Consider the following 25,304-nt stretch of genomic DNA (forward strand, 5'->3'; position numbering starts at 1 on the left):
CAGGGATGACTGGCAGCAAGGTGTAGGACAGTGGCTCCCAAACAGTGTCCAGAGGCTGCAAGTGATCTGTGCTCTGTGATATGTGTTCCACAGCTGCTCTGAAGATTCACAACAGTATTTTCTGTCAAGTTTCCAGTTGAGTTTAAGGGATAATGTGATAATTATGAGAAATGCTAAGGGTTGATAGTGGTGCACTGACTAAAATTTTTTTAACTGCTGGCTAGGAAAAGTAACTCTATACACATTATGACGATTTTCTAAATTTTGAATTATAGTTTTCATCAAAGGGGATGGGTAAGACATATAGAATACTCATCTTTTACTGGTCTTTCCTAGATCTTTGTGGGAGAACATAAGTGGGGTGTGCTTCAGATAGGAAGAGGTTTTCCAAGTGTGACTAAGGGCCAAGTATGATTGCTAGAACAGAAATTTGCTATGAAACTTAGATGGTTACAATTTCATCAGAGATAAGGTAGAATTAAAATCCTGTCTGCTTACTGCATTCACTGGATATCTGGCATTGTCTGGTTCTGCTCCTCATGCAGCTGCATGTGAGTGCATCCTATCCCTAATGAGAAATCCACACAGGGAGATGGAGGTGGGAGGAGGTGTTTTTGTAAAAGGCTAATTCTCATTGCAAGATGTTGAAGCCAGAACCTGATCATTTTCTTGCATAAGAACCTGAGGAGAGTAAGAAAGTGTTGAGGTGGAATGGAGTGGTAGTGTAGTGGAAGTGGAGTTGGTAGCCCCAAATGCTGATGCAGCCCCATCCTGAACAGAGCTGATGCTAAGCATCCTTCCAAGTCCCTTGTAGTGCTACACGATGACAGCCTTGGTTCCAAGCTTTTGGCTTTGGATGATAGCACAATAGGAATTTGCTTTTGAGATGATAACACTGCAAAAAGTTTAAATGTTTTGCTATTAAAAGTAAAAAAAAAAGAAAGATACTAAATTACTTTGTTCTTAGTTTTATGTGTTATCCACAGCTATCCTTGTGAAGTTTAAATCCCCAAAGAAACATACAGAAGCTGAGCTAGGCATGTGTAAAGGGGCAGGAGATGGACCAAAGGTCCCAAGATACATGAAGTCTCAGTGTATTATTAGTTGGAACCTATTAGCTGGAGATGAGCACGTTCTTATAATGTATGGCCCCATAGGATGGTCTGGAAGTATAGGTTTTTCTGTTGAATTGGTATTTTACATGTTGAGATGTTATTGATGGGTAAGAACCCATTTGCTGTACTTATTTTACTGTGATCTTGAAAATCTGGACAGTTTTCATCTATTTTCCAGTAAGCAGTAGGCTGGACATCTGAGTTTTTTTTCTTTTTAAAGTAACTATATACCCAGAAGTAGTGGAAACTGAATACACTGCTTAAATCGTCAAAGCACGCAAGAGCTGAAGCAAAGTCATTCCACAATTTAACTGTTTAGGCAGACACCCCCCAGTATAGTACTTGTGGTTTGGGTTGGGTTTTTTATGCATGTGTGTTAGCCTCTTTGTCTTTTTTACTTTTTTTAAGGTATTTTTTAAAGTTTTAGTACAGTTAAAGCCAGAGGAAACTAAAACAGTTATCTTTAGGCACTGTCACAGTGAAATAAGAAAATTATGTTTACTTTAGAAAGTAAAGTGATATCACTTACCTGCCATATCACTTACCTGCACTAAATAATAGGTGAATTGAGTAGCACACTTCCTGTAAATAAGAGACAGAAATATTTTTTTTCTAAAAAGTACTTGTTTTTATTGTTATGCAAAATCACTTAAGTGTGTATGGAATAACAATCTGTTTTGCACATGTTGTGTTGTCCGGGATAATATCCAGCATTTTAATCAGCTGGCCAGACAGTGGAAACATGATGGATTGGAAGAAGGTTGATAGCTGAAAATTTCTGGCATTCTGTTCTTTCTATTTTCCATACAGTGCTCTCCAGGTGGATATAATCGTGGACATTAAACCATCTCAGCCAGGCACCAGGCTTGTCAGGGATGTGGTGCTTATCCTCAAGTGCAGAAAGTCTGTCAATTGGGTTATCAAGTCTCATGATGTCCAGGGAAAGCTGGAAGTGATTGTAAGTTAAAGCACCTTTATTTTTTGTGAGCTATTGTAATGCAACAGTATAGAATCCATTTAAATGTGATATAGTGCTAAACCATGTTGATTTCTGAATGTTTTCTCTTAGATACTTCTTTTTAATAATTACTGCATTTTAAGGAGTAAATGCATAAACTTTTTATTCTCATTAACTTCCAATATATGGGCTGTAAAACTGACCAACACATTGCAGAAGCCAGGTGGTTAGAACAAGGATTTAGTCTGTGTCTTTTTGATTTCTGTGGAAGCATCCTAAACACAGAGTAGGATGTTCATTTCTCTTTTTGCTGTTACTTTGGTGTATGGATCAACAGGTTCATGTCAGAAGTTGGAACAAAGCCTTCAAGTGCAGAATGGATAATACTAGATATGCAGCACACACCCACATCCCTTTGGAAGTGGAAACTCCTTTACTTCTGCTTGTGCTTGTAGTAGTATCTACCCCTTTCCCTGCCAGTACTTCTGTCTCCAGTAAGTGATTGGTCAAATTGACCTAACTCTCCTCAGACAGCAAAAAAGAATTGTTTTTTAAAGTTAAAGCCAGGCTCTCTAAAGTTAAACTTCTTAAATTACTGCAGATACTGATTCATGTTGATTTTTGGTACAGGCTTTATGGCTTAACACACTTTCTGCTAAGAAAATGTGTGTTCCCTTGCTCTGAAATAAATATAATTGAACTGATCTTGCAGCCTATAAATTTGTGGCCTATTTCCATATTAAGTGATCACTTAAGAGCACATTGTACACTTGAGCTGAGTGTTTGCTCAGGACCACCCATGAGCCTCATGACTAGCAGTTTTGCAGCAATTCAGTTACATTTTCAAACTCCAGTTCTTGGTATTTATAGCAATTTTCCATTTTTTGCTTAGTTGCTTTCTGCTTGTAATCTGTGCAGAGGAAATTCTGGCAGAACGCAAAGGCTAATTGATCTAAATCTCCCAAGAAAATAGATTACTAAGGATTTCATAGTAGCTTTGGAGAGTGAAGGGAATTAAAGGAAAGCTAATTTTGGTGTTGCTCAGAAAATTTAATGGAAAAATTATCTAGGGTGGATGATGAAGTTCCCTCTTGACCCCTGACATATTTATCTTACAGACAGGAGAGGATGTTCTGGTCATTCTGTAGGTCTGAAATAGTCCTTAAAGAGAAAGGTCAAGTTTGGTTGCTGAGGATTACCACTCTTGTAAGCAGAATGATGAAAAACAATGCTTGACTTCAAAGTTTCATCCTAGGTTATGACATAAAATTCACCACTGTATATTTGGGCATATATGGATCTACTCTCACAGGATAGAGAATTGTGCTTTAGTTCACACCATGCTAGGAAGCAGCTCACGTGGTGTATTTCATGTCCATAAAGCTGTCACTTTGTGGATCATCAATTTTCACAAGACAATTTTTACAGGTTTTTAAAATTTTTGAAATGCTGCACTTGAATATAGAAAAGCAGACTGCTTAAAAAACTTTATTTTTAGATTGCTTCTTTATTAATTATTGAAAATATAAGTAAAAAGTATAATTAAAAATAGTTTCTGTAATGAGTGGCAGAAAGTAATATTTTGTTTAGATTAACGCAAAGTAATACATTAAATATATACAGAAATGTCAGTATTTAAAAGACTTTGGATTCATGTTAGGATTTTGAGTAACTAGTTTACTACTTCATTTATATAGATGTTTCATTTTCTGAATATATGTTCATTTTCCTTTATTTAGAGGGGGTAAGGGAGGGAACTAAACTCTGCCATGTCATTAAAAAGCCTGCAAATCCAGCATTTAGCATCTTTTCATATCCCTATTAAGCTGAATGCCTTTCCAAGCCCAAATTTAGACAATGCATAAAAACATTACTAAGCAATTAGGTAATGTTTCACAATGTTCTTTTTATTAGTTGAAGCAGTTCCATGCACTTCAATTTTCCTAACTTCTTGCCCTCACTACGAATTAGAATTGTCTTGAGGGGATTGGCAAGCTGAGAGGGGAAGGTTAGTGCCAAGCTGCCTCAAACCCAGTGCTGTAAGTTACTGAGGTCCAAGTTCACAGACAAAAAATGAGAAAGATGTTTTAAGTCATACAGCTCATCTCCCAGCTTGCTGTGTCTTTTGGAACTCTGCAAGGGGATGGACACAAACCCAAGGAAAATGGGAGTACTTTAGGTAAATCAATTGCACTTGATGTGTGTGCAGTGCTTTCTTCTGGGCTGTGTTTAACTCCTGAGTGCAGTCCTTACATGCAGGGCTTGTGTGGTTCTCTGCTTGTACACTGCTGTTCACATTGCTTCCTTTGCAGCTGCTGTCCCTCTGCAAAGCTGGGAGCTGTGCAGTGAAGCTCCAGAAAGAAAATAAGTTTATGGGCAAGGAGTAGAGAGGTGCAATGCACAGAACAAACCCTTGAGGGTTTCAGAAGCCTGGAGGGGTGGTTGCTTACCTGAGAACAACTGCCCAGCACCTTCTGAAATGGTGTCTGTTCTGACACACAGCTGGGGGCTCAGATTGCCTGGTTTCAGTCACTGTGTGTGAGGCAGGGCAGGCACGTGAAGGGAGGTCTATTCCTGCCAGCCCTCGTTCTTGCTTTTGTTTCAGTGGGGCAATGCAAGACTGAACATTTACAGGCTCACTGTGGAGTGGAGGGGTGGAAACAAGCCCTGGAAATGTTCAGGTGGGATATAGCTAGGACAGTAAAGTTCTGAGATAATATTTGTTCAGCTGTCTCCTTGTGACAGAAAAGAGATGCAGCAAAGTTGGGTTAGCATAATAACTCCTACCAGTCAAAGCTGCGTGGTAATATGAAAATACCTGATCAGTTGTGTCCAGTTTTGCACCTTGTTGAAGAACAAAGATTAGTTGATTCCAAAGAGTCATGAGGCACTAAAATTAGGATACCTGTTGCTCCATTTTTGTTTCTTATCTTCAGTGACCTTTACTGAGCATTGATAACTGTTCTGGTAATAGTATCCTCAAACCAGGTGCTCTGTACGTAAATTTATCTTTAACTTCAGTTGTGAAGCCCCAAGTGTTTAAAGGCTGCAGAACTGGGTCCTTAGGAAGAAATGAGGGAGGGAGCTAAAGATACATTATGCCATTCTATCAGGACTTTCTACGTGCTTTATTCACTTCTTAGTTCAGAAACTCACTTTGATGTCAGGTAGGGAAGTACAGCTGAGCCCTCTGACCTGTGTAGCATGTCCATAGGAGCACTAAGAGAGATCTCCCTAGTCAATCTTGTCGTGTTCCAGAGTGAAAGATTTAAGATTTGTTCACATTGAGGAAAAACCAGTGGGGATGAAAAGAAGATGCAGTCTATATGATGGAGAAGGTAATCAAGCATGGGAATGAAGGTGTTTGTGGAACATTCCATGGTATCAGCTGCATTAGAAAGAGCATTTCAATCACATTGCAGGAATGGCTGAAAAGTGGGTCATTGTGCCTTTGCTGCTGCATCTATGTTCAGCTTGTTCTGCAGCCATTGATGTGATTGTTACAGTGATAATAGTAATGCTGTGACTGTAAGAATAAATGTATATTAATTTAGCTTTGGTGTGAATGAATACATGTTAAAGATGCCAAGCTGCTGAATACATGTTTGTGTAATACAAGTGAATATTTTCAAACTGCCTCTCTAACAGTGAGGTGAGAGATACTTGTTGTATTCCTTTGATTTGCCCGTTTGGACAAAAAAATTTGAAATTTCACAAAACATTTACAGGAAAATGAAAATTAAGTGGTTGTGTGGCTCATTTATTCATTTAATAATTTAGCATGTTCATTCATAAGGTCAGCATGTGCATTTATGAGTTTGCTGTATTGATGTATTTGTGTAAAATTTGCATTGTTAATTAATTTTAAAATATTTTCATTTACAGAAAGTAAATGTTTTTTATGTAGCCTGGCCATGCATAAATATGCATGCTCTCACTTACTGCTCTGTTGAGTGTTTAGTTCAATTGTGTTTAACAAACTCTACTTTGGAGGCACACAGCATTTCTAGGGTGAAGCTCATTTCAGACACAGCCTGTCCTTGGTGCCAGCTGACTTACAGCATTAGCTGCTGTCAGCTCTACTTCATGAGCACGCTTTTTGCCTTTTTCAGTAATGCTCATTTGAACATAAAGGTTTTCCTTTATCCAGCTTAAGTCATGCTCTAATCCACGAAATTAAGAGACATTTGAAAATTCATTTGTCATCTTGAGTTCAGGAGTCATTTCAGATCAGTTTTGAAGAAAGTATGGCCTTATACAAAAGGCTGTAAATATGTCTTTGTCTTGGTTAGGGATGAACAGTTTCTGATTGCCTTGATTTACTGTACTCCAGGCAGAGGCTGAGAGGAAACGGGGAGTTCTTTTCCATCTGTGCAGCTGTTATGTGCTTAAGGTGGCAGGGTTTGCTTTATTTCCCAGGTCTCCTCAGTTTGCTGTTACTTAGTAGATTAAAACAGAATATAACACCAAGGTTCAATCAGTGTCACTATCCCATTGTAATTATCCTTAAGTGGCAAATGAAAAACCAAGTTTTTCTTTATTTACAGACATCAAATAGTATTGGTTTTGGAAAAGAAACAGAACGATCTATGGCTATGAGTAAATCAGTAATACCTGATCTTCCCTCATCACATGAGAGTTTGATCAAGTGGGCTTATGAGCATAATTACAGTCCAGTTATTTCCTACACAAAAGCACCTGTTGCTAACAGATTTCATCTGCAACTTGAAGATATAGGTAAGTTTGAAGATGAACTTTTAGCATATAGAAAAAGCATATCTTGTGGTTTTAGGAATACAATTACTTAAATGGTGTTTTCTCAGTTTTGAAGCTTTGGTTTTGGCTGTTGCACTTCTTTTACTGCTTGTCATCAAGAATGCTGGTAATATCTATGAATGATGGTTGCAAGTAATAATCTGTGGCTTTTTGATTAGAAAAGTCCAGGCAAAGTTGTGTGATTTCCTGAAATTTGGGGGAATTAAATGTTTATAGTTTATCCAATGCCCAAGACTTCATAGCTGATGGTACCCACTGTTCACTGAAATAGATGTCAGCAACTGGATATCTTGTTAGTTGATAAATCCAGCTTTGATTTTTTTTTAGTGTGTTTTTTCCAAAAGTATGAGTATAGTGTTTCCTTGAGACGATTAAATAAACATTGAAACTGTTTACAGACATGAGTGGCTTACCAAAAAAGTCTGAGCAAACAGAATAAATACAACTGTTGAAAAAGGAATGGGTATTTGGCCAAAGTAATTGCTGATGTGTGTCCATTGAAGCTAGCAGAGTAGCATCTGTTTTTTCACTAATTCTGAGTTTCAACCACTAAAACTATTGGTTTACAATTTTGATAAAGCTTATGTTCACATTCATGTTATCAATTGCACTCTGATGGGCTCTGTCCTCAGCAGTCATGTGTATAAGCTGAGATATAGTTTCCTCATTTACTCACTCTAAAGTTGACTCTTATTTAGCTTCATTCTGGTTATATAAGTAGTTTCACAACAGTAGTGACTGAATTTCTGATGGATCAGGTAGTGAAAGAATTTCATCTAATGATTTGCACTTAGGCTCTTTGAGCAGTACCAAAACAGTATATTTGAATGTGATGTTTCTATTATCTTGCTGGATCTTTTACATATAATAGATCCACTCATCAAAAGTTTATTTTCAGCTCTTGGTGAGAGAGATTTCTGACAGGGGCTAAGTACACCAAGATTAGTTGCCTCAGTAACAACTAAACTCTTAGTTGTAGGAGTTGTGACTACCTACCTGACAAGTGCAAAGATGCTGCTTTTAATGGTCTTAGGAGCTCCCTTTATGGATAATATTTTTTTGTATGAAAGTTATTAGTTCAGGATACTTTTTCAGAAAAATATAAAAATATCTAACAAACTAATGTGGATTTGTTTGGTTTTGGTTTTTTTTTTTTTTTTTTTTTTTTAGAAGAGATGAATGATGAAGAAGACCATTCCCTTCCTCCAGAGCTGACAGAATTGCTGGGTGCTAACCCACTGCCAGCTCCAAAGAATACTGATGGCCTGACTTTTCCATTTCACATTAACAGAGGAAGACATGACACAGTGGGAGAAGAAATCTTCCCATCCAGGCATTCAGTAGATACATTAATAAATCATGACTTCGGGCATTCCCTCTCAAAACATAAAGAACCTGAAGAAGTTCAGGGCAGTGCTGATATGGCACTGTCAATAAAGTGTGATGACAAAGTTATGACAGTAGCTGTAGAAAAAGATTCTCTACAGGTTGGTGTGATATCTTATTCTCAGAACTGGGGAGGCTTTTTTGGACAGCCCATTTTATTTGCATTTTGATTGAAAAAATAAACATTCAAAGTCCTACAGCCATCACCACATAAACCCCCCAAAACAGTTTGGTGAGGAAACTGTACTGTGGATCTTCTTTGCCATAACTCAGGATAGTGTTTTCTCTTCCCAGCAATCTGGTGGTTTTTAGAGGGATTTCTGATTGAAGGTGTGCATGGTTGGTTTTCAAAAAATTACTGTACTCGGCCATTAGTCTGAGTTTTTAATTTCCAAAGAAGCTGCTTTTGGTAGCAGTGTGAGACCTAAACAGATGTAAAGATCTGTCTTTACCATCTACCAGCTGATAGGTTGCTTGTGTCCATTTGTATTGTGGAAAAGAGCCTGAAACGGCATTTTAGCTCATTTCAGACCAAACAGAGTCAGCATTATTAATCAGCAGATTAATAATGAACCTGCTGTTTCCATTTTTTCCATGTTACATTTATTCCTTGCGTGCCATGTGTACCAGCATTTTGAGAGTGCCCTTGCCTGGCTGTCAGCACAATGAGCTTCCCTTGCAGCAGCCAGGCAGTGCTGAGCTGCGTTCAGAGGAGCCCAGTGCTGCTCAGCCCTGACAAAGCTCCTTTGTTCCAGGCCGGCGGCCACGCCCGCACCGAGCTCTCGCTGCTGGACCGCTCCTGCAGAGCCAGCATGAACGGCACCCACTTCATCCTGGAGTCCTCACTCAACAAGTGCGGCACTCGGACAGCGTACGTCTTCAACAAGATTGTCTATTTTAACTCTGTGAGTACTCACAAAGAGCATCCACCTTCTGTACTGCACATTGTAGTAGTACAGGGAAGCCATTGCAGTTAGCTTTAGTCTTAGCAAAAGGGAGGCATCTTGATCCTTCCTGCCTAGCTCAGTTGCAGCCACAGTCCCTGTATTCAAGAAGGTAGGAAGGCTGCGCATTCAGTATGCTCCCGTGGTCAGATAGTATCCCAAAGGAAAACAGAGGAGTTGGAGTTAAATACATTTTACAACATAGCTGCTCTTTGGGGACCATCTGTACCAGTCTGGGAGGCACTGGTGTTCCCTGTGCAGCTTTGATCATCCATACATAAACAGTAATACATTGCTGTAAAGAGAAATAGGAGTGAAGTTTTGTAATTGCACAGAGCACTACCTTTAAATTCATACCCTGAATTAAGTGAAGTCTTTCTTCTGAAATTGTGTGTGAAAAAAGGCTTCTAAAATGTGAGGCAACGACATTATTTTTGCATGCTTTTCTCTCACAATTTGAATTTATTTTTTTTTTAGCAGTTGCTATATGTAATGAAGGGACTCTTGAGTACTTGTGTATGAGTGATGATGCAAAGGAGCCCAGTTAGGTTGTAATCAACTGCTTCCAGGCTCAGCTTATGAGCCAGAGTACAGTGCAGATATTCTGGGTTCAAAAGTAATGACAGGTTTCTCTCGCTGAGCTTTCCAGTACATAGAAGTAACTTTGGCAAATGATGGAAAGCCTGTGGTCCAACCCAAACAGCTCAGGCAATCTGATCTGACCTTGCCTGGTTAAAACTGTTCTATGCTGGGGAGTCAGTAGCACCTAACTTTAGAAACAGTCCCAAACCAAGACAGAATCTTTGGCAAATGACAGAAGAGCACAGGTCTGGAGCTAAACACTCTCATGGTCCCTGTATTCTATTATGGCCCAAATTAAAGTGGTTATTTGCCTCCTCTCCTTTCTCCATCATGTCTTTTAATAGTCCTGGCTATACACTTGAACTCTCACTGATGTATGAGATTGTTCAGAATTTGGGAGCATTTCTCCTAAAATGCAGACACCCTGCAGTGGAGTGTCAAAGGGTGTGCCTATGTCATTTTTTAGCAATTGCTCTAAGTCTAAGAAAACAAAGTTGAAATCCTGAGAGGGAAGAAACTAGCTGAGAAGCTGCAAGCTTAAAGAGGCAAAATGCAGAACACTGGAAAACAAAACTATAAATTTCCAGGTGAAGAAATGAAGATGTATGAAAAGGATGATTAAAAAAAAAAAAAAAAAGGATGAGAGAATTCAGTGAAAAAAATGGGAGGAAAATGAGGAAGTAATATTATGGTTTTGGGTATACATGTCTGAAGGAAAATTGCTGATGACAGAAGAGAAAATCCTGTAGTGACTCTAACATTTTTAGTGATTTTTTTACGAGTACACAACGGAGAACTGATAGTAGCAAAGTATCACTTTAGAAAGCCATTTCTTTTTTCAGTGTTGGCTTTAGAAATACTAGAAATAGAATGGAAATGCTGGGCTGCTCATTCAGACACCAACACCCAGACTGGTGTCCTTCTTCACTGGCTCTGAAATCTGGAAAAAAAACTCAGGCATTCTTTAATTATAAGCTGCATATCATACATGCTCAGCACAAGGCTGTTCAAGACATGCTTTCACCATTTGCTTAGCTGGTGCTCTTCTTGTGGCCTTTGCATTGTTCTGAAGACAGCAGAAAATAACAAGCATGAGAGTGCTTGGTTATCACCTAATCTAATTTGTTTGCAATCCCTCTCTGTGCAGATTGTCATTCAGCTGTCAGCACCAGCTGAAGGCAGTGGCTTTGAAGATGAGGACATGGAATCAGGTGATAATGGATTTCCAGGGGATGCTGATGAGGGAGAGGTGCCTTTCTCAAGCTGGCCTGAAATAGCGGTATGTTACCCTTGGTTTTGCACCTGACAATGAACAAATACCTGTTGTAATAGGCCTTTCACATAAATTATAGTAATTGTCTAGAAATTCATTTGTCTTTTAACACATTTCTTCTCACAACTGTTTCTCATGACTCTGTTGAAGATTTGCATTAAGTAGATGTAGCGTGGGTGGGCCTATATTGTATATAAGAAATGTGTCCTACCACTCCTGACTCGTGATGTTACTGTTTTTTTTTCTCATTTTAGTTTAATTGCACACTGCACCAGCCAGAGGATGACAGAGGCATTTCCTGGCCTCCTGAACCACACATCACCAATGTGACCTTCAACATGGATCTGTACAAAACAGATTTATTCCTTGCTCCCTCCCAAGGACTCTTCTCTGTTGCCAAGAATGGGCCAGTATATGTAGAGGTAACAAACTGAAAACGACTTCAAATTAGCAAAAGGGTTTTGCAAGGCTGTGCAACTGAGCCAAATCTGTTCTTGTCAGTTGAAAGGTTTTGTTGGGCAGCTGGTTCAGGCCTCTGATGCCTTCAGAGAACAGAAACTGAGGGATAAGAAGTAGGACAATATTTTGGGTAAAAAATCCAAAGGATTCTTGCAAAATGGATGAATTTAACTTACAAGGTAGATTGATGATTCTTCCTAAATCTGCTTTTCCATACCAAACTTTAAGATGGTTTCTGAACTTGTGCTCTGAACTGGCATGTCCTGATGGGTTCATTTTATTGTGTGTGTCTGAACCTTGTCTGAAAGATGTAGTAGGCATGCAAAAAATTATTACAAATGTGTGTCTTTTATATGCTAGTGTTCTCAGGTTACACAGTCAATACAAATTGTGGTCTCTCTCCAGTCTGCTTAAAAACATCAGTTGTAATCCTTTTGAATGCTGCCACATAAGAGATCTAGCAGATTTAGGTAAATAACACTGAAACAAAATCAACAGCTGGGTACCTTTGACTTCGGGTACGTTTTGCACAATATTTCCATGTGTTGCTGAGTTGCTTATGAAATCTGTGGAATTGGTGTGGAATTTCACACCAATACAGTCAGTATTTTTAAAGATAGCTATGTGAACAGAATTTTGGATTTTCAAATAGTGGCAGACATTAATAAATATAGCTTTGGCAATGAAGAAGTATTGCCAGTTTCTAGGCAAGTAAATCATAAGGTGTGAGCTATGGGGTTGTAAGACCAGGAAAAAGCAGCAGTGCTGTGCTGTGTTTCTCTTGCCCAAGTCAGTTCTTTGGGAACCCATGTTGCACATGATAAGCACAGTGATCCATTTGGTGCAGTTTTCTTCATTATTTCAGTGTCCTTTCTCATTTATTTTTTCTCTACCCAGTGCAAAATACTTAAAACAGCTAAAGCAAAAATAGTGTCTGTTACACTCAGTTAAGAATATTTTTATAACAAACACTTAAAACCATCCACTTCCTTCACTGATCTGGGATGAATCCCCCTGACTCTGAGCCTGCTGGAGCTGTTTATTCAGACAGATGTTCTGATTTCTTCATCACCTTTCCTGGCAAAAGCCTTTTTATTCTGTTTTTCTTTCTTGCACAGTGGAAAACATATCAGTTTTGAACTTCAGTGACTCGATTTTTTAAGATGACTCTGGGGTTTTTTCCCTCTTTTTTATTTCTCTTTTGCATTTGTTACTAAGAAAAATATTTTTGGGTTTTGATAAATACGTATTTGGTAAAAATTCTATATCTCTGTTGTCCTTGTTTGGTAAGGGTTTTTTTGTTTGAATCTTTTGGATTCTGGAATTTTATTCTTTCTTCTCTGCTGTCGTTTTCTTACCATATTTTGATCTTCCATCTTCCTCCTGTGTTTCTTTTCTTTCCTTGAGATATCATTCATCTTTTTATTTAATTAACTGTATTGTGCCTGTCCTACTTTCCATAATCTATTTCTTAATTAGTTTACACCATCAGCTTGTTTCCTGTCAGTATCTGTGGCTGACTTTTGTTCATCCATCTTTATTTCTGTTCTTTTTAGAAGATAATCTTTCTTGCTTAGATGCTTCAGCACATTCCTTCATCTCTAATTTGATTGCTGCTCACATAAGGGAGAGAAAAAAGGAGAAATGCTTTTATTCTCAGCAAAACTCCTAGCATCCAGAAATTACTGCACAGACCACACAATTTGGCAGGCTCTTCCTTAAAGATACATGCAGCACATATGGATTAAATATGCATATAAGGCACATTTCTTCTAAGAAGATTTCTCGTGGAACTGTTTCATTGGGCAGTGTTAATGGTTGGATAAATGCTTCTGTTGTTTATTAAGAGCAACATGCCTCATTTGTTACAAATTCCATTTATTTTTTCCTTTGAATTATTCTGTAGCATTTATTGTCTGCATTCCAATCCAGCTGAGCAACATCAGGGCACAGGAGGCTTTCAGTCTTAATTATTTTTCATAAAAGAATATGAATTTCAAACTTACAATAAGCTAAAAGGATCCTTTCACAAGAAATGATGGCTTTTTAGGAGGCTCCCTCACCCCCTCCAGCCCAGGAATGCCACCCACACATCAGACCATGACCTCCTCTCTGCCTTTGCATTCCTCTCTTGGCTGGGGGTGGTTTCTCTGTTGTGTCTGTTGCTTTTTTCTTTTTTTTTTTTTTCCTATTTTCATTATAATTTTGAACAGATACAAAACCATAGAATTAGTGATTGATTTCCATACAGGTCTGTTATAGCCTGTGTGTCTAAGGGAGGCAGTGCCATCTCAGGTGGCAGACACAGACATTACTGTGTGTCTTATCTGGGGGGGGGGGGGGGGGTCATCTGCTTTCAGAAAGATAAGGGATTGCTGTATTTATGTATGGTTATGCTATTAAACAGCTGCTGGTTTTGAAACCACAGATTTTCTGTCTCTCGGTTTGACAGTTTATCCTTAACATTTAGCCTTCAAAATACTTCAGATTGGAAATGGCACTGGAAAACTGCTTAAAAAATTGTTGAAAATATTAATGAAATGTGAACTAAAAATGTCATTTCTGAGATCTTACTGTCTCTTTCTTTAATGCAGGTGTCTGTGACTAAAGCTGACAGATCGTTGGGCTTTGCTATTCAAACGTGCTTTGTTTCCCCGTTTTCAAATCCAGATAGAATGTCTGACTATACCATTATAGAAAACATTTGTCCTAAAGATGAATCTGTTAAATTCTACAGTATTGAGAAAAAGAATTTTCCAATACCACATGCACAGAAGGACAGAAAAAGATTTAGCTTTGTGTTCAAACCAATGTTCAACATCTCACTGCTCTTTCTTCACTGTGAGCTGACTTTGTGTACAAATAAAGACAAAGATACTCAAGGACTTCCAAAGGTCAGTAATTAATGTAATTTATCAAAACTTCTGATTTAGATAAAAACAGTGTATTTTTTCATCTGAACTCTGAAGGTAATAAATAGTTTTCTATGGAATTGTCTAATGAACGTGATATCTCTAGGCTCAGAGTTTTAGTAGATAAGAGTTATTATACTGTGCATTTTGACTACATAATTTGCAGTTGCTGCTTAAATTTCTTTAGGTGGCTACAAATAGAAATTGCTTTTTATTGCACAAGTGGTTCAAGTTTATCTTTTCAATGCATATCCAAAGCACAAACAATGTAAGCTTTAATTTCCAAAGACATGCACCATGTTAGATAATACTGTAATCTCATTGCTACAAAAGATAAGGTTGTTTGGAGGTTCTCATTTTTTGGTAAATTGTGTAGGGTAAACTGGTTATGAGGCAGCTGTGCCACTGGCAGATGAGTGAATGTGACCTCTGTTCTTTGCACTCCAGTGCATTCCTCCTGATGAAGCTTGCACCTCTCTCAATGTGGATATGATCCTGGCCATGATGCACAACAAGAAAACCTTCACCAAGCCCCTTGTTGTAATAACACATGAAGGAAAACAAGAAGGTATAAAAATGAGCTTGACCTGTTTAATAATGCTATATATATATAGAATATTGTGTAACATAGAGTCACTTGAAATGAGGGAGCATGTGACACTGTATAATCTTGTGCTGGTGCTGTGTCTGTAAGATGTTACTTGTTAGGACATTTCCCTGGCAACAGTCATCAGGACAACTCACAGCCATTTTTTAATCATGTTACTGTTCTCTGGACGTGTGAGTTTGCTGAGCATTGAGAGAGCAATACTCAAAGTAGTACAGAATAACATGGGTTTTGGAAGTATGAATGTAGCAGTAGCACTTGGAGCAATTTCTTGTTGCCCAGAGATCAAAGGCAGTCTTGTGCTCTCTGCTGTGTCCTTTTATTTATTGTGCTTGTAAATATAAATTTATGAATAATAGCAATAGAATCACTAAGTATTGAGGATCTTAAAGCCTGGTAAGTTTGTAAGGCAAAGAGGTGGCCCTGGAGACTCGCTACATTGTTGAACTATGAAGAGCCAAGGATAGTATGCACAAAGGGGGCTCCACTTTAGTGGGACATGTTTGATTATGTAATCTGTCTTGGCAAAAAAAAAAAAAAAGAGTGTGGTTAGTAACTGGTTGAAGGAGTTGGAGAGGCTGAAGGTTGGCATTATGAGATAATGCAAAACAGCATGATGGGACCTTATTCTAGTTTAAGAATATGCCCTGTGAGTGATGAGAAGTAAGAACTGTTCTCAGTTTCATTTAATTAATAAGTTTTTCTTAGTAGATCACTCTGACAAGAGCATCAGTCATGTTTTGGAGCAGTCCTGGAAGAAAATATGTTCATTTATCTTTTCTTTTTGTATTTGCATTGACGTTTCATAAGAAGCTTCAGTGGCTTCCCATACACATCAAAATCTTCCAGTGGTGTCCAAAGGCTGTTTGACCTCTGGAATGCTTTTCAGGGAGCATCAAAAGTGTGGTGATCAGGAGTCATTTAATCTCTGTTTTACAGTGCATGCTGTTAGTCTTTGAACAATTTAAAGTTCAAATACAGCATTGCTAGGGGACATAGACAACAACTGTTTCTGTCTAACTCTGCAAGTCAGCTCATATTTAGTTCGGAGGGTTTTTAACAAAATTTTTAATACAGACCAAATCCAGTATGACTTCAAGTCAAGTATTTGATCTGTTGCTGTTACCATTAAAACTATACTTTGGGCCTGATTCTGGACTCCCATTTTGCTCAGCTCTCATATTATTTCAGTAGATTTTCTATTGGGAATGAGTAAATCCTGCAACTGAAATTCGTCTTTCACTAAACAGACTCGTACTTCAGCTCTCTTGTCCTTGTGATGTGTGGAGCATTGTGCACAGCTCCCATCTCAGGCTCCACTCAGAATGTTGTCTTTGTCAGAGGCACAAGGTCTCAGTGTGCAAAGACAAGCTAAATTTATAAAGATTACTTACAGGACAACAGTGTGATAGAGTATTTTGTTGCATTGTGGGTGATTTGGTGTAATTGTAGGACTCTTGGTGGAAATCTCCCCAGCATATCCCAGCTTTCAGACAAAATACAAAGTGGCACATGAACAATGTAGCTTTGTTGGTATGCAGTTCTGCAGTGAATCAAAACCCCTTTCTTAAAGCCAAATGCCATTGTTGGCCAATATGTGAACATAAGATTTGGAGAAGAAATTATATCACATTAATGAACAGGAGAATTTACCTCCCAGAGGTAAATTTTCTTTGATGTAAACAGAACCAGCTTTTACTATTTCAAACCACTCTATGTGAGGTACTGCCCCTGGGTTCTCCTTATCAAGCCACATGTGAAAGTCATGGGCTTGACATTTCAAAAGTCAGAACAAACTGGTCATTGCAAAGGTGATTGTTTTTATTCAGACAAGCTTGTAACTGCCATTGCCTGTATTAGAAATCACAATGCTATATCTGAATGAGAATTTGCAGTAGATCCCAGTGGAGGTGATTAAAACCTAACTCCATGCCACATACACAATTCCCTTTGTATTCCTGCATTTCCCCATGCTCTGTCCCACTCCCATGAAAGGCACATGGATGGCCATTTATATGCTAGGAAATACATGTTCTGTTGAAATAATCTACCAGCGTTGTTCAGATTTTTGCGAAGTGTGGAAACTTTAAATTATTATTTCTACACCAAAACCAGACAGGTCATAGAAAGAAGGTCAAAAGGATAATTAACAAGTGCCTCTATCCTACAAAGGTATAGGAAATGTTGATAATTCTAAAGGCTGGCAGCCCTTGTTTTTAAATTAGATGGTTTTTGTAGATTCTCACTGAGTTGCTCTGAGCAAATCACAATAAAATACATTTTAGAACTGGATGTCTGAAGAGAATTGATAATGAGCTACCCAGCTTATCATTAGCTGATTTCATTTTCTCTGTGGAGAGGCCAGTGATAGAAATAGCATGGAAAATTCATTTTCCCCTCAGCTCAGAAGGCATTTTCTTGGCACTTGGGATATGCCAGTGGAGTGTTTGGACAATCTGACAGTGCCCTTACCCATGTTTGTACTTTACAGTTTCAGTCCAGCCTTCCTTGCAGATATTACATTCAGTTGTATTTTTGCTGTTATGAGCACTTGATAACTTGCCAGATTATTTGTGCATATACTACCCCACACACCCTCTATGTCCTCATCTGTTTCCTGCTACTGTTCCACCTGTTTTGGACCATCTGCCAAAAGGGATCTGCAAGAGATACTCATGTGTTAGAACAAGGCACAATAACACAGTTTAAGGATAAAATGCTTTTTGGGTTTTGTAGGCACATGTCTCTCAGGGCCTAATGGTCTAAAGGATGTTGCTGGAAGTTTGGTGCTGCCACCTGGGTTTTAGAAGTTAGAAGCATAGTCTTATTTAAGAACACTTTAAATAAATGAATATATTTCTTTTCAGTATTCTTGGGCTGTTATGTTTGCAGTGAAATGAGTTAAACTATTTTTTTCCAGTTGCTGAAGATACAAAACCAAGTACTGAAATACAGTCTTATCAAATCTTTCTATATCTGTTGCACTCATCACACTCAGATATGTCAGAATATAAATGAAATCCCTGAGTTGCTGGGCAATCCAGAATCAAGCTGCAGCTAACCAAACAGGTCCCTGGGTCTGAAGCCAGAATCTCTAGCTCTTCTGCTTGAAGTGGCATTCTTGGAGAAAGATAAGAGAGGGCAGTTAAGAAAAAGGAGGGGAAATTCTTCATTTTTTAAACATTTACTTGTCTCTTTCTGTTATGGGGTGATATCTTTATCACTAGGATGATGATATTTGATATTCTTGTCTAAAGTAATATCTTTGATCTTTGAACAATACCTATGAACTTCTATTTCTTATATATAAATTTTTAACTTCCCCCTCCCCCTTGGAAAAAACAACAAAAAGGAAAATCAAACAAACAAAAAAAAACCAAAAAAAAAAAAAAAAAAAACAAACCCACAAAAAAAAAAAAAAAAAAAAAAAAAAAAAAAAAAAACCCAAAAAAACCCCCCCAAAAAAAACAAACCACCAAATCCACACAACTTAGAACTTCCAAGACAGAATACTATGTCGGACTCAGAAAAAAGAGTGAATCAACACATTTTCATGCAATTTGGACAAAGCAGTATGTATTGTGCTATAAAACTCACTATTCTTTAATGAGTATGTGCTTTTGTGTGAGTGTGTGATTCAGTGTGCTGGTATGTCATGATTAGTGAGTGGTCAGATGAATGTAATCACCTTAACACAATCTTTGTTCCTTCACAATCTGTGAACTTTAGGAGTTCCACAGAGGGGTAACCAGAGTTACTGTGGGTCATGCCTGATGACATCTGATTTGGGAAAGGTTGCAGTGTATTTGCCAGCAAAATATACAGTGCATGAACTATACTGTAGATACAGTCCCTTGAGGAATAATTAATATATGAAAAGAATTCTTCTGAGATGAGTGATATTACTGAATTTGGTCTGCTTTTCTTGAAATTCATGGTTTGTAAAAATTACTGTTCATGATCTGTCAGATCAGAACCTGCATAGTTTGTAGGCTGCATGTGGAACTCTATCTGATTAATGTTTTGTGCATTTTCTTTGTTTTAAATTAGATCCGTCCCTTCCAAAGCCAAACGTGAAACAGCCACGTAAGTAACTCTTAAAACAATCTCTTTTCATCTTTACTCGTTTGTCTACAAAGCATTTGATAAGTTAAGAAAATTCTCTTCAAGCTTTCTGAGAGACAGAACAGAATTCTGGCTGTATTGTTGATTGAGAGGTTCCCATCCGTGTTCAGGGGAGGACTGTGACCTTTTGTGTATGTGAAAATCAGGTTTGGAGAAACACCACTGAGAGTCTCAGCCCTAGCAAGTTCATGAGTTGGTGTGTATCTCCCCCCTCTGCTGAGGCCCCTGCTTCCCAAGAGCAGAGTTAGAGCAGCAGTGCCATCCCTCAGAGCTTCTGTGCCCTACCTGTGTCTTGTTTGAGCCTCACTCCTGTCCTGCACCACAGCCCCACGTGCTCCAGCACCAGCACGTACAGGCCATGCTTCGATGAGATCACTGCCTTGATATGGATTCATTTCTTTGGTTTCCGTGTTATCTTGGTGTAGTGAATGAATCAGGGTTCATTAGTGACCCAGAAGAGGAGAGAAGCAGCACTGGAAGAAAATAAACAGGAAGGTGCAGATTATGTGTAGCCAAAAGCAAGAATGAATGGAGAAAAGGGAGATTTAAAGAGAAAGTGCAAAGAAGGTTTTTCTTCTGCTCCTGTCCCTGTGTCTTCAAGGCTTAACTTGTTTGAAATAGCAAAGGTGGTGAGCAATTATGCTTCTGCCACTTCTCCATGCAATTTTCTTCTCTCCACTGTGTTTCCTCCTAAGAGGAGAGGACACTGACTGGTGCCTGGTGGAAAAAACTGTTGATTATAGTCTTTTATATTTGCATTTGAATGACTAGAAGTAGCCGAAGGAACCAGAAACAGTCTCATAGAAAAAAATGAAAGAAAAACCTTCTTAGACACTGTCTGTGAGGTGTTGTATATGCAAACCAGGTCACAAATACCCGGGAATGGGTCCTGAAGGCCCTTGCCAACAGGAGCTGCTGGAGAAGCCTTTTGTCAAAAGAGGATGAGGGATGTCTTTAGGGGCATCTGCTGGATGCAGGATGAGTAAAGTGAGGGTGTTGGTTGTGTCCTGAGAACTGAAAATTCCACTGAAGGATCCTACTAAGATCCAGTCAGCTCATTTCCTGGCCAGCATAGTCAGTAAAATGTTATTCCTTGGACTAAGCAATTTTCTGCACTGGGAGATATTAAAAATACTAAAACTAGAAATCATTTTTTTAAGAAGAAATTTCCCTAAAAGATTGCAGAATGATTATTAAATTTTTTAGTATTTCTAATTATCAAAAATAAAAACACAGAGGCCAAAAATGTTTCTGTTTGGATGATTAACACTGGAGGACAATACCTCCAGAAACCAAATGCTGTTACCCTTGAAATGGTTCTACAAAAGGGCCTCTCCCCTAGAAAGTGATTTACGTGCGTGTGTGTGCTTCTATTTTTGTGATCTGGAATTAATTTCAGTTATTGAAAGCATTGCCAAATGTGAAAAACAATTGTTTCTATTTATGTTTTTGCTGACTTTTTGCTGGCATCTCTTTCCTCTTAACAGCAGTTCCGTTCTCCACCTAGATTTCAGACTGAACTTGAGGAGATGTAGGGGAAAGTTTGTTGAATGTTAGGCCATTTAAATGAAAAACATTTTTGCCAAACATTTCAGCCTTTTTAAAACACACTTTAAAGATAAATGAATACTTAATTGAAAGCAAGTTATTAACAGCCAACAAAAAATGCTTAATTTTTGCAACATTTTCCAGACTTGGGTGTGCTGAGCTGGAGTTTTACTTTGTGATGTGGAAAAGTTGGTTGGACTGAAGCCACTCTGAAAGCATCACTTTCATTTCCTTGATGCAAATCTGCCAGTCTGTTTCTCAAAGCAGTGCTTAGTCAACTATGAAATTTCAAAAAACTCTTCCATGTGAGCGTGGGGGTGAATTTCTGTGGGATTTCTGCCTGTGAAATAAGCAGTGCCTGTGTGTGTGTTTCCCTGAGCAGCGGTGCTGTATGGGCTGGACACGCTGACCGTGGTGGGCATCGCCTTCGCGGCGTTCGTCATCGGAGCCCTGCTGACCGGAGCACTCTGGTTCATCTACTCGCGCACAGGTACCGCGGCCCCTGCACGGGAGGGAGCCACCACGGCTCATCCTGGCCTCTTTCACTGCCTTGCTCTCTCTTCTTACTCAGGAGCTTTCCAGCAGCTCCTCCCATCAGCCTCTATTGCACATCAGCCCAATGATACCCGCCCTTCCCTAAAGGGAGATGTTACGTGTTATGGTTTAAAATTTGCTTAAATAATTTTAAACACAAGTCTTGGAAACTCACCTGGGACATGAGTAAAGCTGAGTATTCCTGGCTTGTGTGTCATTATTAATAATATCCCTGTATTTCGAATTTATATAATATTTCAGTTAATGGATCCCTTTTGGTTCCCATACTAGTTTGGAATTTTTTTTTTACAGTTATTACATTAGGCTGATGTGTACAAGACATGGGTCAAATCAAATGGTTAAGAGAATGCTTTATCTGAACAGACATATTCTGAGTATAACTAGACTTGAAAATTTTTCTTGGGCCTTGATTACATGGAATTTTGCCACAATTATTTATTCCTTCATTCTTCAACTACTATTTTCAATTGCTAGAAGTCACATGTAATCTTAATTGTGTGCAATCAAATACTTAGGAATGTGTCTGAATTAGTGCAGCCTCTCAGATAATTTTCCAGTGTCTCAGAATTTTTTCCCCTGCTAAACTAAATTAGCAAAAATGGAATACTGGAAGAAGAGGGTGTTTGGGGAGCTTTCTGTTGCATGACCCAGGCAAGGAGTAGACATTGGTGGAGCCTTGATTTCAAGCATGTGACCTTGGCTGCTTGTGGGTTATGGGGTATCTCAGGATCCTTAGAGTATTCTGGGCGCTCAGCTACTTCTACTTTAGACCTCATGAGAGACCCTACCAAGATCTGGGAGGTGGGAAAAATGTGAGGTCAATTACTGCAAGTCTGTGCATCTCTAGAGCACTGAAATTTGCTTGTAGCCCACCGCAGGGTTTTTTTTCTGGTGTCTGAAACCTCATGGAAGCTATTTAGGAGTGAGAATTCTGGCCCTGTTGGGTCACAGCTTCTGTAAATATTATGACCTGGAAGCTTATGTTAATTTGGAAATAAAAACTATGGCATTTTTTCCAGTTGGCAGTGCAACAATTTTTGTATAAGCAGTTTAATACTTCTCAGTGCATCAGCTGTGTATGAAACTTGTTTGGAACTGAAGCAAACATGGAAAATTTAAAGGTTGTGATAATATGTATAAATTGTATAATTCTGTCTCATATAAGTACTGAAACATTGTGGAAGAAAAGTAAGTGCTATTTCAGTGAGTAAGTGGGAAGTTAAGTAATTCCCATATCCTTTATTAACAAAAAAAAAATTAACTGTTAAATTAATATCTTTTGCTGCTGCATTTGTTGAAGTTCAATCTGTATTCACACACAGAACCATCTATAGACACATTGTGTGTCAGTAGTCAAGGAACAGTGGGAAGCCAACATGATAAATCCTTCAGCAACAGTAGAACTTGGAGCAATCCCATTAAAAGAATTATATTAGTGAAGGACATCAGTCATGTTGACCACATACAAGTAGTGCAGAGGGCAGCTGCTCTGGCTTTGTGCTTGAGAGATGAAAATAAGTGGAGAAAAAGGTCACACAAAAAGTAGTAAATGAATATAAGAAAGAAAGGGGACACTGTAACTCACCAGATTAGAGAATCACAGAAATGATAAAAATTATCTAGGAGGTGTTCTGGTTCAGATTTTCAAAGGATTGCGAAAGTGCACCTATGTTCCTGTGCACATAATTTTTCTGTGCATAGTGTCTTGTATTTACAAAGCATAACTTGCAGCAAAGGCAGCAAAGGTTCTGGCAGGCACAGCCTCTTAGAGGCCAACTGCTGTGGCAGACAAGATAATCCAGCTGCAGTGGAAACATTTCAGAGCTCGCTGCAGGCTTTTATTGACTTGAGGAAGGGAAGAAAAAAAGATAATCCAAATTTCATCTACAAAGTGGCTGTCTTTTGCCATTAGAGAATTTATGCATTGCTGAATTGTGTTCTGAAATTGCATCTTTTGTTGTAAGCAGTACTGAGTTTCCAATATATGGTTTAGACGAAAGGTTGGAAAATATGAGTTCATTCTAGAGCACTCTTTTGCTGATACTCAGAGCACAGATAAAAGCTACTGCTGGTAGAGAATGGCAGCTTGGGATGTGTGAAATAAGTTATTTTTGTTGCTGTAGTGCTATGCAGCAAAAGGCCACCTTTTTGCCAGTAGTGAGATTTGCTGATACAATTTTATTAGTGTGTCTCTGCTGCTAACAAAGAAGGTGTTATGTGAATGAGCTCTTTTGTTTGTCTTGATAGGCCATTAGCATTAAAACCTCAAGCAGGTCATAGCAGAAAGGAACCACAAAATAGGTAGAATTTCATCTCCAGATATTGAGCAAGGATTCTTGTCATGTAGGGCTTTTGCAAATTTCAATCATGAAAAATTTCTGCCAAAGCATCACAGCTGTGCATTAGAAAATTCTAGATTGTCTGAAGCAATTTGACATGGAATAGAGATGTCCTATGATAGACAGGTAGTAAAAGAAGAGAGAGGGAAAGCTAATATCAGAACAACAGAGGAGGAGTTTTAGCTGACTTGTCTGCAAAAAGACTCAGTACTTTTGATCCTTTCTCTAGTCAGTTAAAGGGCACGAAAGGTGTTGGTGCTGCCTGGAGAGCACCCAAGAACTAAGGGAAATACCAGACATTTGCCACAATTGACCTCATTTATTTAGGGGCCTTGTAAAGAAGCAGAAGTTTTGCAGTGTGCATGAATGCAGATACTCTTCATAATTTAACCATATAAATATGTATCAATGTAATACATGTCTTAGTGGATTCACTGAGTGTGTTTAGGAGAGACAGGCACAAGCCTGATTAGTTACTTGTAAAGTGTGTTACAGAAAACATCCGTCCCTGCCTTCTCTGAGGAAGTGCGCTTCCCTTCTTCGGGCTGTGCTGCAAATTAAGAGGATAAAGTGTTCCAAAATCTGAGAAGTTAAAAGTGTCTCTCCTCCCCCACTTCTCTCCCTTTTTTATGAGATCTGATTTAAAGTAAACTGACATAGCAACCAATTATATTTGGCAAATGGAGATAGAAAAGCAAACATTCAGACTTCCTGGACAGGGAGTACAACTGGCAGCTTTCCTAAGAGTGAATAATAAAGTGCGTGTTGTCATGTTCAGATGGGTAAAAGCTTGTTTACTGTCAATAGATGAGATGTGTCCATTCTGAGCAGTTTTGGTTCAGTAACATGAGATACATGAAGCTGTTTACATGAAAAAGACAGAGAATGCTTCTTCAATGATTGTTTGCATTTCTTTACGTCCTTTTCTTGAATACTCTTTTAAAAAAAGCTTTGCTATGGTTTAGCTAGGTGTTGAGGAAGTAAAATACAGGAAAAATCAGCAAGTCCAGATGTAGTTGCTAGGCTGTGTGTTCATAACATCACTGTGATTTGGACTTTCTTTTTTCTTGAGAACATTGAGAGAATTTGTAATTGTTCAAGAAGTGGTTGTGGTGCATCAGAGCTGCTGATGTGCTCTAGAAATGAGGTGCTGCAGAGGCCATTACAGTGGAAGGAAGGGGCCTTCCAAGCCAGACAGAAGGGAGGGCACTTTCCAGAAGAGCCAGGAGAAGAGAGCGAGCCATTGGGCTTGCTGGGGACCGTGGCACTGCGCTTTCGCTTTACCATAACATAAAAGCAGCATGTGTTTGGCTTATAAATGAATTATGTTTAAATGCATGCAGATTGTGTTGATGTGCTGGGGCTGCCCAAAGCTGTGTAACCATGTGGTCTGTAGAACGGGTGACAGCAGAGCTGCAGGGGAGCCGGGGGCCGGGGGCCCTGCCGGGGGAGCCCCGCGGCCGCCCCTCCTCTGCCGCCCTCCCGAGCGGCTTCTGCGGCGGGGCGGCGGCGCTGCGGCCCCCTCGCTGCCCCCTGATGGTTGTCTCTTGTTTAGTTTTACTGAAAGGGAGTTTGCTTATCGCTGCCTTTATAAATATATCCTGTAGTACAAAAGGAAGGAAAACATGTACACAAACAACGGGAGGAGAACGGAGCAAGTCGGGAGGGGAAGAAACATCCAAACAAGGCTTATGAAAGCCTGTGCAGCACGATGACACATACTTT

The 25,304-nt window shown here is 38.9% G+C and overlaps 1 protein-coding gene across 1 annotated transcript in view; it reads left to right on the top strand.

Annotated features, from left to right (window-relative positions):
- The window catches only part of TGFBR3 (transforming growth factor beta receptor 3), a 108,947-nt gene that overhangs the window by 77,803 nt on the left and 5,840 nt on the right, over nt 1-25,304 (top strand). The window contains exons 7-16 of the mRNA XM_058809047.1: nt 1,926-2,073; nt 6,621-6,810; nt 8,020-8,336; nt 8,991-9,140; nt 10,909-11,040; nt 11,289-11,456; nt 14,088-14,387; nt 14,853-14,973; nt 19,063-19,098; nt 21,068-21,175. Of these exons, the coding sequence (XP_058665030.1) occupies nt 1,926-2,073; nt 6,621-6,810; nt 8,020-8,336; nt 8,991-9,140; nt 10,909-11,040; nt 11,289-11,456; nt 14,088-14,387; nt 14,853-14,973; nt 19,063-19,098; nt 21,068-21,175 (1,670 nt within the window). The remainder of the gene's footprint in view (nt 1-1,925; nt 2,074-6,620; nt 6,811-8,019; nt 8,337-8,990; nt 9,141-10,908; nt 11,041-11,288; nt 11,457-14,087; nt 14,388-14,852; nt 14,974-19,062; nt 19,099-21,067; nt 21,176-25,304) is intronic.

Source organism: Ammospiza caudacuta, chromosome 7, assembly GCF_027887145.1.
Source record: "Ammospiza caudacuta isolate bAmmCau1 chromosome 7, bAmmCau1.pri, whole genome shotgun sequence".
Taxonomy (NCBI): Eukaryota; Metazoa; Chordata; class Aves; order Passeriformes; family Passerellidae; genus Ammospiza; species Ammospiza caudacuta.